This window comes from Apis mellifera, linkage group LG1 (genome assembly GCF_003254395.2).
Source record: "Apis mellifera strain DH4 linkage group LG1, Amel_HAv3.1, whole genome shotgun sequence".
Classification (NCBI taxonomy): domain Eukaryota; kingdom Metazoa; phylum Arthropoda; class Insecta; order Hymenoptera; family Apidae; genus Apis; species Apis mellifera.
In genome coordinates, this window is record NC_037638.1 from 27,145,577 (window position 1) to 27,160,400 (window position 14,824).

The window sequence follows — 14,824 nt, forward strand, 5'->3', positions numbered from 1 at the left end:
GTGTATCCGTGCGTTAGGCAATATAAAACGGTATACACACCGCTCGGGAGGATCGCTCAGCCTTTCGAAACACACGAACGAATTATGTTCAACAAGCAAGGATAATAATCTCAGCCGCAATAATGTTCCATCTCGTGAACGACCGACAAGGTGCAACGAACAATGATTCAAACGGCTTTAAGGATTGTTCGCGTTCGTCGTAATTGTCGAATAATACTCTCTGGACGATCAGAAGTTAAAGAAAAAAAAAAAGAAAAAAAGATGATTTTCCGATCGCGCTCCTCTTACTAAGTAGGCTAATAATTGCAAGTTCCTGTTTGTCGAGAAAAATATTGACGAATTAAGGCCATGCCTGTTTGTTTCCAGTAATAACGAGCCGAGAAAAAAACTTTGAAGCACCAATTTTATAATTTTCTTTGCGCGGCATCAATTTTAGTTCCATCATTAGCTGACCTCTCCAAGATGGTTAAAAATGATCCTCCAGTTGCCTCCATTACTTTTTATTCGAACTGTAAAAACGATCAGCCTCCTGTAATAAGATATCAAAAATGAGAGAAGAACTCTCTCTCTATATCAATCTCGTGCTCTGATATCTAATGTTATTATATTCCATATTAAAATATTTTTCTTTCCTCTACTTCCGTTCGGAGGAAGTTGAATTTCTTCGATGGAAATTTTTATAAATCTTACTTCTTTCGAAGTGGGAGCGAAGTGTGTTTATTTAGTTTTTAGCGCGCGTATATAAAATGGTGCGAGGTGTCTTTCAATAGAAACCGACACGGTTATCGATCGGTACTCGGGAAACGACATATCGAAGATCGATTTCTCGTTTAAATAGATAATTTCGCGTTCGGTCGACGAACTAACTAACGTGGACGATCGCGGGCAACGATATCGCGGGAATAAACGCGAAATGCTCGATCGAAATCCTGAATCTTACCGACCATTTGACCATAATTCATGTCCATGGTAAATTTAACGATCGATCAGTGTGCGGCGGTGGTAACGCGATTGTTAATACCACGTACGAGCCGGGGAACGATGATAAGTCTCGTTGGACAGGGAGCGATACGTCAACTTGGTATAAATTGTTAAGAGAACGAAAGAACAACGAAACGAACGCGTTCTATTGAACTGTCAGGCGCTTCGTTTGCATATCTTCTGTTACTTTACTTTTCCCGTCGTGTCTTATCAACGGATCGCCGATTCGTAATAGTTACGATACGTCCGATCAGAAGCGCGCGTGTAATAATTCTCCAATAATGAAAAATTTCTACGGATTTTCCAACGTTTCGCTTGGCGTTAATACGCTCAACTCTACGTATATTAAATATTCAGATATCTCGTTTTATCTCCTCGAATGTGTTACTCGAAAGAATTTAAAAAAAAAAAAATATTTAACGATTCGACGTACTTAAAAAATAAACTTTGAAGGCAAAATGATTCTCAGGGACGCGATATCCGAGCGCTCAATTTTATCATCCTAGTATCGATTCATTGATCGAAAATTGTTCGAAACAGATTGTTGTTCGAAAATCGATGTATTTTACGATGATATTCGTACTACGGAGCACCTTGTTGTGACGTATCAAAGAGTCGTGTAGAATCCCCCCCTTCGAGAAGAAGTACTTACTTTCCTGCGCACCTATAAAACCAGTGAAAGCGCCTGCCGACCCTCCAGACTATCGCACAGTACGACAGTGGCAGGAGCTCTGCCGACTACCGTCACCTCTTAGACTTAGATTGTCAATTAACAAATATTTCACAATAAATCGGAAGTTTGGTCAACGAAACTGAACATTCTCGGGCGCGGGTCATCATCCATCTCTCGTTCGTTTACGCTCGCCAACTATTTTGTGAAGTAGAGTAGCATAGGTTAGGAGTGAACAATGAAGACGATAGTTGCCAAAATCCTGATCGTCGTGTTTTTAACTGGAACACAGGTGCTAGGATATCCTCCGCAAGAAAGGCTCACACCAGGTATGCGAGCTATCAATGTTTCTTTTTTTCATCTTTTATTTTTTTAACATTACATCCTTGGAAACGTAACTTGACATCTTTGATATCTTCAATTTAAAATGAATTTCGGAAAATTTCTAAAAAAATTCTGTTTTTTAATTTCGTCGATTTTATAAATATTCGTCGAATTTTTATCTGTCCAAAAAGAAAAAAAGATCAAATTATTCGTAAAGAAAATGAATTTTTTTTTGTGCATCGTGTGGGTAAATTTTTAATGGGCACGAAGCAGAGGTAGGCAAATCTCGTCAAGTTTACTATGTTTAATCGTTGCAAATTAACCAGTTAAGAGCGTCGAGTTAATCTTTACTGTTCTCTCTCTCTCTCTCTGTCTCTATCTCTCTCTCCCCCCTTTCAATGCATTCTCGCTTTTATTCGTATCAAACAATTACAGCCCTACCCTTTTCCCATTCTTCGTTTCTCTTTCGCTCTTCATGAAAGTAGAACATTTCCTTCTACAGATGCTAATCACGATAATCTGACACGGTCGAGCCGTCTTTTCGGTACGTGACAGCATTCAAAATTGTTGTACACATGTATAAAATTCCCTTACTAGGAGTAATATATATTACGCTCCTTCCATCATTTTTTTTCTTTTCTTTCATCGTCTATCCTACCGTCTCATTTTTTCTTTCTTTTTTTTTTTTTTTTTTATTATACAAAACCTTGAACTCTCGCACCGTTTCTTGAGACAAGAATAGAAATGGTTCTTGTATTCCACTTTACATATACGTCATATACATCATTTCAATTTATGTAAAATATTAATCACGAGAATTCAGTATAATTAAGCTGTATCCTTTAATGTATCCATAAAGAATTCCATATTTAGAAGATGACGAAACGGTATGTACTTATGGTATAAATTATAATTATATACAAGAATTTATGCCATTGTAAACATTCTCCTCGCTAATCGTGCCAGATTTCCATTGAATTTTATAAGTTTAAATCTAGAGAATGTTTTTTTAATTGGTCTGGTTATATGAGTCGAAGGTTGGACATTTATTCAAGAATGTTTAGTTTATTCTTCGATTATCTTCTTGTATTCATCTTATACGAATGCAAATTAAACAGTAATAAACATAAACTTTGCAACAAAATTTTTTCGACGCGATATCTTTTCCTGCTTTTTTTTTTTTTTTTTAATTTCGTAATATTTTGAAAGAATAAAAATGAACTTTTGATCTTGCGAAAATTTTTTCCTCCGGATATTACTTTATTTTTCTTTGTAATTTGCGATATAATATAGGGGATAAATTTGCAATTGTATAACATCCGTTAAAAGGAATAACAGCTTTTCTTTCTATCGATGCTCGATAAATATCATTAATTCTCTCCTCTGGCACTGTTTCTAACACCTTGTATATCATTGTTTTCAACACCATTATTATTTTCATCACTGCGACATTACATAACATCTTTATATGTGAAACAGGAACTTTCTTAAGCCTTATGAAACTTATTTTAACTTAACACGCAATTATGCATAACTTTCCACATTGAAAACAAAACCTTCTTGCGTTAATAATTCGCGAAATTCGTTTTGATATTCTCCAGTATTAGAAATACTCGTACGAGGATTCTTCGCAATGATTCCGCTACAACTTACCAGCATCGGTTGAATTTCCGTCTCCCCCTCGTCTGTTCCCATTTGCCGTTCGTTTCGCCTAATCAAGAATCTTCTCTAACGCGATCGAATAAGATTCGCGTGCAAAGCTACGAAATTACAGATCGAGGAAGTTGTGCACTGGCCGTGAACTGGAGTTCCGTTGTCGAGTTTTTATTCACGTCGAATCTTCTTTGAAAACTGCGATACTCGAACGTGATAAACTCGTTCGATTCGATTCGTTGTCGACATATTATTACGTCGACACGCGTGAAAGAGAGAGAGAGAGAAAGAAAGAAAGAACAAGGACCGAGTGAAAATTTTTCCAAATGGAAAACATTGGATTGAGGAGCAAGGGCGACGAGAACGCACGGGGACGAACGTGAGTAACGGGCGTCGATGGAGAAACTACTTACTTACTTGCATACTTAGTCATTATAGCGATGATGTGGGGCAACGGAGGATAATATCAATGCTCTCTCCACCCCCCCCCCCCTCCCTCCCTCGCGAGCACAGGCTGCAGCGCGGTGATCACGTGCGGCGCATGAATTCCACGTGTCGGTGCACGTGCCGATCGTATATAACCCGATCGTCGCTGGAAAGAAAGAGAGTCGCGAGTTCTACACCTTTCCTCGCACAGGTTAATACCGTGGAAGGAAAAGTGTGACCGAGTCACGTGCACGCGTCAGCCACTTGGCTCGATTCACGCGACCACCGCGGTTGTTCCGTCAATTAACACCGCCGGCTTCGTCTTCGCCTGTCTTCCCCTTTCTGTTCTGGTCCGGTACAAGGCTTTCTTTCAATATCTCCTTCACGAAATCTTCGATGAAACGGAGAGAGTCGAAGATATCGCGTTAGACGATGGTAGAGTAATCGAGTGAAAATTCCCAATTTCGAGTAACATTCGGTCGGGTAACGGGGGAACCAATTAAAATCTTATCCGAATCTTGTAAAATCTTATCGCATCCTTGTACGCGGGCACGATATATGTCAAAGTTGCTTTCACGTGTAAAATTAATTGCACTCGCGAAATATTACATATACACGCGTATAAGATTTCTTCTATTTCGAGAAAACATATCCATGTTCCGCGAATGTGTGATTGATTCGCAAATCAATTACATACAAGGAACTGAATTAATGTGTCATAGTGCGTGTAACGGCGTGTCGATCCAGTAAATTATTAGCGAAATCAAGCCGCATAATTAATGCGCGGAAGTGAATTTACCGTACACGGGCCTTCGGTGGGCCGAGCTATGCAAATTTACCATTACTATCTCTTACATAGTGTAGTAACGTACATACGGCGGCCAGTCACGGATACGCCAAGGTTACGAACGTGTGTAGCAACGTGTGTAACGAGATTATACATTTAATTGATAATTTTTCTACACTTCTTTCCGCTTAAATTATTTACGTTAACCCCAATAATATAAACAGCGTGTATTAATAGCGTTGGCTTATGGTGAATTGGCAGATTAATTAGAAACGCGAGATTTCTAGATACAAAACTATTAAACTAGGAAAATGAGGTCGTGGATGTCGTTAATTTATATCTTTTACCGGCACTCGTAACCGCTTATTAGATTTTACTTTCTTACCCGTGGAAACGATATATACATCCTACGTACGTTCGAAATCCTTTTTCCATTTTTTTCTCCCCTCCCTTTCTCTCTCTCTCTCTCTCTATTTTTCTTATTCTTTCTTTCGGGAGCGGAAAGTCTCTCGAGAAAGCGATATCTATCCAGTGGATATTATTGTGCATTATTTGTACACTTTCGAACGAACGATCGACTTTTGTGGAAAATTATGCTCGGATCTGGGGACTGGAACGTAACTCACCCACGTATTTGGGTCGCCGAGTGAAATACGTACGACGCGAGGATTGCGAATTCGCGGGGATTGCGATTCTATGGGTGTTCGCGGTTAATTACGCGCAGAGGTGGTTTTTTCGCGTCGGTTAAACTTGAAGCGGGAACGAAGTGTTGCGACAACGCTATTCTTCCCGCTCCCGTTTTCGTGACTCGGAGTATACTCGGTTCGAAACCCCGTATCGATCGTGGATCGATTTTGTTCGAAAAGCAAGAGTTTATTTCGCAGATTTTGCGCGTGGAAAAAGTTGGAAACGCAAGTTCTATAATTAGTTTCTATGCGTCTGGCAGATTTGCGGAAAAACGAACAAGTTTACGGTTTATTGTATCGAATGGCATAACCGAGCCCCCAAAGGACTACGCGAATCGAATTCATTTGAGCAATTAACATCGTCAAGTAGTCGATATATATATATACATTTTTATCGCGGTGACTTATCGTGGTTATCTGGGTTGGGGAGTTAAACCGTAAGTTTCTTCCACCAGTTTACTAATATACTTTTTACTTTTTCGCGGGTATGACGCATTCTTTCTTGCCAATTATTAGGTCGCGATTGGCCCACTTCTATCTATCTATCTATATAGCCGCGAGGTATAACTGTGTTTCTTCTCCCTTCCCATTTTCGCTTGAGAAACTACCCTGAAGAAAGAGCCGATTCTCTTAATCCCACGGCTGGAAAGAAAGAAATCCATTGGAATTGCGGAAGTTGGACTTTCTTGATTGGATTGCATCATTCCGTGGTGACATTATGTACCGTTTTATAGGAAATGATGAGAATTTGCTAAACTCTCGTTCCAAGCTTTTGCGTTCCTGAAACCATTCCCATTATATAAACGAATTATATGCGTCATTTGTCAAAAGTAGGAAACAAACTTCTGACAATTTTAGAAACTTACTATTGACGAGTTTATAGATTTTTTTTTTACAGTTTTACGTTCCAACAGAGGGGAGGGGGAATGAAGGCGATAATAAGCTTGCGTTGATAAAATATTCTAAAAATATTCGCGGCCAAATATTGTAACGTAGATAATACGAAAAGTTGTCGAGATATAATAAAATATCGAAACGTTTCTTGGCCGGTCGATAAAAATCGTTTAAAAATCGTTTCGAACGGTAGGAAAATTTCCAGTAGGAGGTTATAATATCCGATTCAATATCTAATATCTCCGTTGTTGAAAAATTTTTCAAAAATCGCAGAATTCAATTTATCGAACGGTCGAAGAGATAAATATACATCATATATATAGAGCTCGATCGGAAAAGATTGAAAGCTTTATAAACGGATGTTATTAATTCGATCGACGAGGAGGACGAGTGGCGCGAGCTCGGATAGACTCGATTTCCGTCCAGCTATAAAAGTGTCGATACGCTCCTTTATGCAGAATTCACGTGCACGAGAGCGTGGTAGTAGGTGCAGTGCCCGATGCACGTGACGCGAGACACATTGCGCCGGCCATGATCACGTGCACCAAGCTCATTCTGTTTCTCTGGCACAGTGTCTCCCAACATTTCTCCATCGAAAAATTAAGATCGGGCAAATTTTTCGTTCGGATCGCGCGTCTTCCGTTGTTCTTCTTCGAGAAGATCTAGTTAAGATCGAAAATGGAAATAATAATATGCAATTGTATAATATAAACGATCGCATTTATTGTGTGACAACAATTGAGAAACACTGGAACAAGGTAAGCGAATGTACAGATTTGTGCCGGCGTTTATAATGAATACGATCAAATATAGCAGGCACACTCGCGACATTTTTGGTAAAGTCGTTTCTATGCCTTTGTTTGATGAAACGATTGGAACTTGATCGAAAAGAATTTCAAAGGAATTGAAAAATGTGATATATTACTTGTTTGTAAAATATATGTGATACGATTTATCGAGATTCTGGAATGAGCAGAATATTGTTAGATTCTGTAGGTCTATCTTATCCTCAATTTGTGCAATTATACTATTTATAAATTGCGAGACACCTGACTTTTTTTTTGATTGGAATGCTATCCCATGCTGTCGCCTTCAATTTAACATCCTGTTTACAGACTGACTCTATTGATTTATAAGGCGCTGACACCCGCGTTTCAAACAGACGTTGTTAATGTTCCAGTTTCTTATACCAATTATCTATATATAAATTGTGTCATTGCAATTTTATTAATTACTTTCGATTGTAATTGCAGAGAATTACGTCAAAAAACGATCGCATTGAGAAGAACAACGGTTCTCTGTGCAAACGCAAAAGTATAAGTTAAATTTTGGGAGAAATTTTGATTGAAAGATTATTCTAAATAACAGATCAAGTCCGCCATCTTTGGAGAAAATTTTAACTTGCGCGCGTTGAAATTTATTGACCGTTACGAATTTGAAATAACGATTTTAAAATTAATTCATTTTGCATCTACATAGATAGATGTGAAATCGAATAAAGTTTCGTAACATTGGCAAATATCAAATGCTAAATAAAATAGAAACGCGCAATGAAAAAAAAAAAAAAAGAAAAAAACTTGGAAGAACATCGATCGATGAGTTTCGTTCCTATTTTGTCCATTTTCGGCAGCGAGAATGCGCCGCTTGTTGCTAGTTAAAAAAAAAAAAAAAAGAAAAAAAGATCTTATAACGCCCCTCCCTTCCAGTGAAATTGAGAGATTACGTGCATCTCCTTGTCCGTCTTCGTACACGTTCAAATGCGATCAATGCGGTTTTCGTTAGCTTCCTGTACTTGTACTTTTCCTAAGGTTCATTAAAACGGTAAAGTTAAAACTTGTACACTTTTAAACTTTCCATAAAACAGCTCAACGAGTTTAGCTTTCATTTTCCTTTCACTGGTTACTTCATCTGCAAAGAATACTTCGATTAAAAAAAAAAGAAGAAAAAAAAGTATTTATATATATATATTTAAAACTTCATTTTTAAAATTTATTCGTCCTTCGATAAAAGATTTTTGATTCAATATCCGACGAAACAAGCGTTATTGTTTAAAATTATTTGTACATCGAGATAATTTCCCTTTCGCATAAATATCGAAACGTTAGTGAAACGGAAAGAAATTGCGTAATCGTTACGATTTTGTTTTGGATTAAAATTTTTTTTCTCAATTTTTGCTATATAATAATGTACGTGATTTAAGATCATGCTTCTGTAACAGTTTCACATTTTCTTATCTTTCAGATCTTTTCAAAACGCGATTACGTTTGAATTTTGAATACAAATGTTTCGTTTTCGTTGTTGCGCTTTGACGACGTCTCGTAAATTTATCAGTTATTTTCACCGTGTTATTTTTCAATATCGTATGTATATCTCGCTCCGTCATTTTCCAATGAAGTGTCGAGTCTTTAACGCCGGTCGATACGGTGTAACGTAGTAGCTTTTGTAACAGCACGCTTCTCGAGCGCAGTCCAAGTCCGAGACTTGGGGTCGAGCGATCACCACTCGTGCGTGTCGAGCTTGTATATTCCAGTCATCCTTGAATGTAAAGATGCAATCGAATGCTTAGCCTGCCAGAGAAAGACAAAGAGAACAAAGAGGGAAAGACAATGAGTAATCTCTCGGGCATTCGAAAAATTAACACCCACGCTTTCCGTTATATTTGTCACCGATCGTTTCGCTCACCAACTCTCTTGCCCGAGTAAATAACTCGGATCGCTACCCTTCGTTTATCGCTTCTCCTTCCATTTTATATAACTCGATTGTAAATCAAACTCGCTCGACTTTACTTAATTAAACGAACAGTTCGAGTAAACAAGTGGGTGTAATACGCAAATATTCGCTGTATTTTTTCAAAATAAGGTAAACGAAAATGGAGAAAAAGAATATCTCGAAGGAGCCGTGTATTCCAAACTTTACCGTGTTTTCTTCGTGTTCGTGTTGCTTTACGTTTTAGGGAAAACTCGACGAACGGGAAGGCAATCGGATCGATGCAGGATTTTAGGATTAATTATAGATAGTAGTCGATGCTACGAGCAAGTACGTTGTCAAGTATTAATTACGAGTAGAGCGAATGACACTCGAGACTAAGTAGACAAGTGTTCCATTATCATGATTTCAGTGTATTACATATCTACATAAGCGTTGGAAATTAAAGGTGTACGACGACACGCGAGAACGTTGTTTGCAAACGAATGTCGCGTAATCGACAGGATTATTAACCTGTGTGCTTATACTCGTCTCGTTCATTTCCCTTAATGTAGATATACGTATAAATAATCCGATTAAAATTCGGATACGTGTAATTCGAAATGAATTATCCGTGCTTTAATTTATAATAGATTAAATTACGTTAAATTACGTCAATAACGTCAAGTAGATAGTACAGCTACTTTTTCTGATTTAATTTAATATATTTCGTTAACGATATTTCTTTCTTTGAATCGTCGATAATAGAGAAATCGTGCTGTACGTTTCGCGATATTTTAATTAATAAAGATGGTTTAGAAAAAACGATGTCGTACGTTGAACGTGCTCGCGAAGAAAAACGCGCAAACTATAAAATTAAATTTGATATATATATACAATATTATATATATATATATATAAGAACAGGATATCACATATCAATTAAATAACCTGAACTATGTTTTTTTTTCTTCTTTTTTTTTTTACGTAAGAACGCATTCTTCCTGGTGGTGAACGAAGGTGAACGTTTGCGAGATACCTTAACTGGTGGAAAATTGTCTGTTATTTCTCAATTAAGTGGAAGACAGTTTAGCAAAGTATATATCGCCCGGTCAGTTTTTATTATGGTAAAAATTCATTGGGATATTGGGGCGGTGAGAGGGTGAAAGAAACGGCGAGAGGCGATGAACGTGCATAAAATGGCAAAGGCAAGTATAGAGAGAGGGAGAAAATTTTATGCGCGTCTACTTAGACCGAAACTATTCTATAAACTCGTATCAGCGTATATATTATAAATTCGTGTGTCAAGTACGCGTAATAAATTTCCCCTCCCCCCAAGGTGAGTGTAAACAGTTTTTTGTGAAATCGTTTTAAAATGGCCGGTATCGGTAGGCATCGTGAAAGCGAGTTAACCTATGATTAATGAATTTCATATGCATATATAGCGTAGCGTGTAATTACACGGTGAAAAAATATATTACGCTGAAACGTATTGGAAGCAAAATTTATTAGACAATTTTTATCAATATAAATCATTCGCGATGAATTATGCGTATAAATTATTGTTCAAACGTACATTGTTCATTTCTTTCGGTTTTCAACGATTTGAGCGTAGTCTGAACCTGCCTAAAACGAGTCAAGGTTCCGCTTCTTGGCTTCGTTTCTTTCCTAAGCGCGTACAATTTCTTCTCGGGAGAAAGTTAAACTTTCGTAGAAATGACATTGACCAAATTATCCGACAGTCTCGATCTTTAATGCGTATCTTGTGTATTATCTTTTGCGAGAAGAAAAATGCGTATCTCATCGACTGCGGCAATAAAATAATGCATGACCAGAATTATAGCTATTAAAGAAGGGGACGATTGGAATCTAAGAATCCGTTTATGCGGGTCGGCTGGTGATTAAAAGGGATAAGATCTCTGCGGCGTTGCGCGCAATGACTGGATCCTATCGCGTTCTCTTCGTTCGCCACGAGACGAAGCGGCGCGATTCGTATACGCGCCACGGTTTCATGCAAATGCGGCAACGGATAAGCGCGAATACACTTGAAACTGCGCCTAGAAAACCAGATTCCCTTGATCTTGCGCGCCGTTTATTCCACACTCCACTCCACTTCGCTCGACACCTCGTCGTCGCGTAAAGTAAAAATATGTACGCTCCCATGTTACGTTGCTACCGGATTGCTACCACTACACTCACGATTGATTAAAAAATTATCTCTCCTAGCGCTTGCGCGCCATTCCTTTCGTCCCTACATCATCTGGATTATCGTCGCATCGCGTTATAACACGAATAATTATAGGCTGAACGATACGATGATATATTTAAGCAGAGAAAGGGAAAATGAAGTGTCTCGGGCGTAAATGTTTTTGACGTTTGGTTTGTTTAAATCACGACCGGTTTACATTTGTATATTTATTTTATCAATCTTCTGAATTACCGCCACATCCATTTGCAATTTTTCTCGAATCAATACGATTGCGAGACGATTGTTTTACTACCGGTAATACGTACAAAGATACAAATGAGCCGTCGACGCGATGATTTAGAACGTATTACGGGATATAGTGGTAATCAACGGTTTAGCAATTAAGACAGTCGACTCCAATGCGGATCGTGGCTTATTACAATGTTCTCGTTGCTCGCGGCCTCGAATATACGGGATTACATAAATTATTACTCGGTCTCTTTGGTCAGCGTTTAATTTCTATCGTGAAAAATTGTTGTGCAGCTCGCATAATTGTTGCTGCCTTTCGATTCTTCAGAAACAATGTTAATATCCTTGTATAATTAAGTTCCGTATGATGTGTATAATCTTGATTGTTCGAGTCTTTGCAAATTTTTTAAATTGTAAAAAAAGAAGAAGAAAGAAAGAAAGAAAGAAAGAAAAATTGCACCGCGAAGAGAGGTGAGAAAAATATTTTCGTTTAAATTTTAGAAAGGCGCTTCGAGCGCCTTCAGCGATAAACGTTGGTGTTGGTGAGCGAGCACATAGGAGAAGAATACATAGAACCTATTGAGACGCGCGTCTGTGATAGAATTAGCCGTGGGGGAGCCAATTACAATCGGTAACGTTGGCGAGCTCCTTTGGATTCGCTACAGATGACCTTTCGTGAGAAAAACCTTTCAGCTCCTCGCGTTCTCCAATTTGCAAGTCGACCTTCTGGACGTTCGTGTAACAAAGATCGAATTGAAGAGGGGGGAGGGGAAAAGTGAAAAAAGAGGAAAAGAAGAGAAGAATTCCACGAGCATTGACAGTAGTAGGTCCGGCTTTACGTGGATCAGAATGCGGTTATCCCTATTTTCTCAGGTGCTTCTAATTGGCTTGGAGATAATAACTCGGCGAGTTGTAACGAGTATCGGTCACGTGAGGAGACGGGAACGCTGCTACTCGCGGCATGCCGGCCGTGGTGCAACGCGCCATGCATTTCTCACACCCACGACTCTCCTCCGAGACCGTGGTGAACTTTAACACGCCGAGGAGGAGTCCTTGAATCCGTATCCTCGGATGCAACGTGATGCCGCATCGTGCAGCTCTCGTGACTCGATCGGCCGACCGACTCTCCGCGTTACCTCTCTTTCGTTACCTCTCTTTCGTTACCTCTTTTTCTCTCCATCCCTTCTCCTCTGGAGAACTTCCACTCGACTCGATTCCACTGTCTTTCGATCTCCCACGTAATTCCTTCGGTCGTGTAACACGGGTAAAAATGATCGACTCGGCATGTGGCATGCCCGCTCTAATTGGTTCGACATAGTATTGTAACGATTACTTTGTGTAAAAACTGCCGATATAAAGGAGTGCAATTGCTGGTATATTAGGGGTGCAACGTGTCGTGAATCGACGATACTTGAGCGAGCTGTTTGTCACAGCCTGGTATAACGCAGTATACAGATCTTAATTAAAATATTAACGAGGTAAGTTTGAATTAAAATAGAAATTTCGTAATATATTTTAATTTATTTTAAGATCGATATTGCGAGGTAGCTCGAATTATCTTTATCATTATGTCGTATTACTATCGTAATTGATATAAATATATATAATATGAAAATTCTTTTACCCGCAACTAGTAATTTACTTGGTTCTAATCTAATCTAACTATTAATTAGGACGAGATAACATCAATAACGGTATTATTTATTGGCTAGGTGGTTGGACACTCGTGCCAGAGTCGCATAGACCTTTTGAGAGTGCTTTGCACTTTTGCGCAGATAGACCTTGAGTCGTGCCTCTGGAATGCTATTTAACGGCTATTGTTCGTTGGCTCGTGCTGCACGCCGATATAAATATTCTTTCAATTCAACGGATTGTCTTTTCTCGTTTTTTCCCTTCCTTCTTTTTTCTTCTTTCCTTTCTTTTCTTTCTTTTCCCCAACAGTAGTTATTTTCGTAATTGTCGATTAATAGCTTAATGCAGACGAGTAATGCGGCTAATTTCTGCGTGATGACGTAGCGAAAGTACTATGTAAGTACTATAAATCAAAAATTTCTCGTTAACGTGTAATTTAGATAATTTCACGTTTAAATGTATAATATAATTATTAATTTAATCGATGAAATGTTGTATTTTGTCATCGCACAATAATCGATGGCATTTATCGCGAGAGATGGCATTTATTTACATATAATGATAAATTTTATATCTTTTTAGACAAAAATATTTTTAATTTTCATACCGTTTTACGTATAATATAAATTCACATTCGCATTCAGTTTCGCAAGTTTTTCGTATTCAGTTATTTCTTCGTTCTCGAGGAAACATTTATTTTTTTTTTTTGATTCGTTATTCCCTTTCTTGCCCAATTTGAAAGTGAATGCAAAATGCCTCTGTGTTTCGGGTTGAACCAACTTTGAAATCCAAAGCCTCTTTAATTCGACGCCGGTTTTTCCTCTAATTTTCTAAATCCGAATACGTATTATTCACAGTATTCCTACTTGTTTATATAATATACCTCGACCGAATCAGTTTATCAATTCCATTAGCTATAATAAGCACGTCAATTTGGCTAAATGGTTCGGAGAGAGAGAGAGAGAGAGAGACTCGAATTCATCTTGATATTAAAAACGAGTTTATTTATTACACGCAGTAGTAGCGTATAAAATTAAGGATATTGTGAAGCCGAGCTATATCTTATTTAGTAGCTCGTGCCCGCGATTATGTTTTATACCGGTTTTCGCTACGTTTCGTTCTTCTGGAACGGAAACGGACGAGTGCAAAAATACACTCTCGGTCTCGGTTACAGAACCGCGCCACGATTCCCGCACAATTCGCTACCAGCCACCTTTGATGTCACTGCTCCCTGTTTTTTCTTTTTCCCTTTTCCTTTTTTTCTTTTTTTTTTTAGATTTAGCAAGCGGCGGTCAAGCCTGCTCGCTTTTTATTCCTGAAACGTGTGCCCGTTGTTGTTTCGAAATCGGGCATGGTTTACAGTGTCTCCGCTACTCGCGACTCGACTTTTTCTTTCTCTCCGCTACGAGCAGCGTTTCCGACAGCGGCGCGTTGGCTTAGGAACCAGCCAACGTTCGTCGGGCGCACGCAAACGCGTTCAAAGAGAAAAAAAAATCCCCGCTAATCTTTGCGGCAGGTGGGGAAAAAAGTATCGAGACACGAAGCAAGATCGTTCCGTATTGTCCCGGGCAGAGTCGTTTGTGGACACTAATCGCGTGTCCCGCGATAAACCGGTCTCGTTCCAACCAGCCCCTCCCCTCCCCTCCTCC

At 38.7% G+C, this 14,824-nt stretch overlaps 1 protein-coding gene across 2 annotated transcripts in view; it reads left to right on the top strand.

Moving 5' to 3' along the window:
- The first annotated feature begins 1,666 nt into the window (after positions 1-1,666).
- Positions 1,667-14,824, top strand: part of LOC100577847 — a 48,342-nt gene continuing 35,184 nt past the window's right edge. The window contains exon 1 of one of the 2 annotated variants that reach the window (XM_003251744.3): positions 1,667-1,980. In XM_003251744.3, the coding sequence (XP_003251792.1) occupies positions 1,890-1,980 (91 nt within the window). In that variant the 5' untranslated portion in view covers positions 1,667-1,889. The remainder of the gene's footprint in view (positions 1,981-14,824) is intronic. The other variant, XM_016911521.2, reaches the window with a different exon arrangement.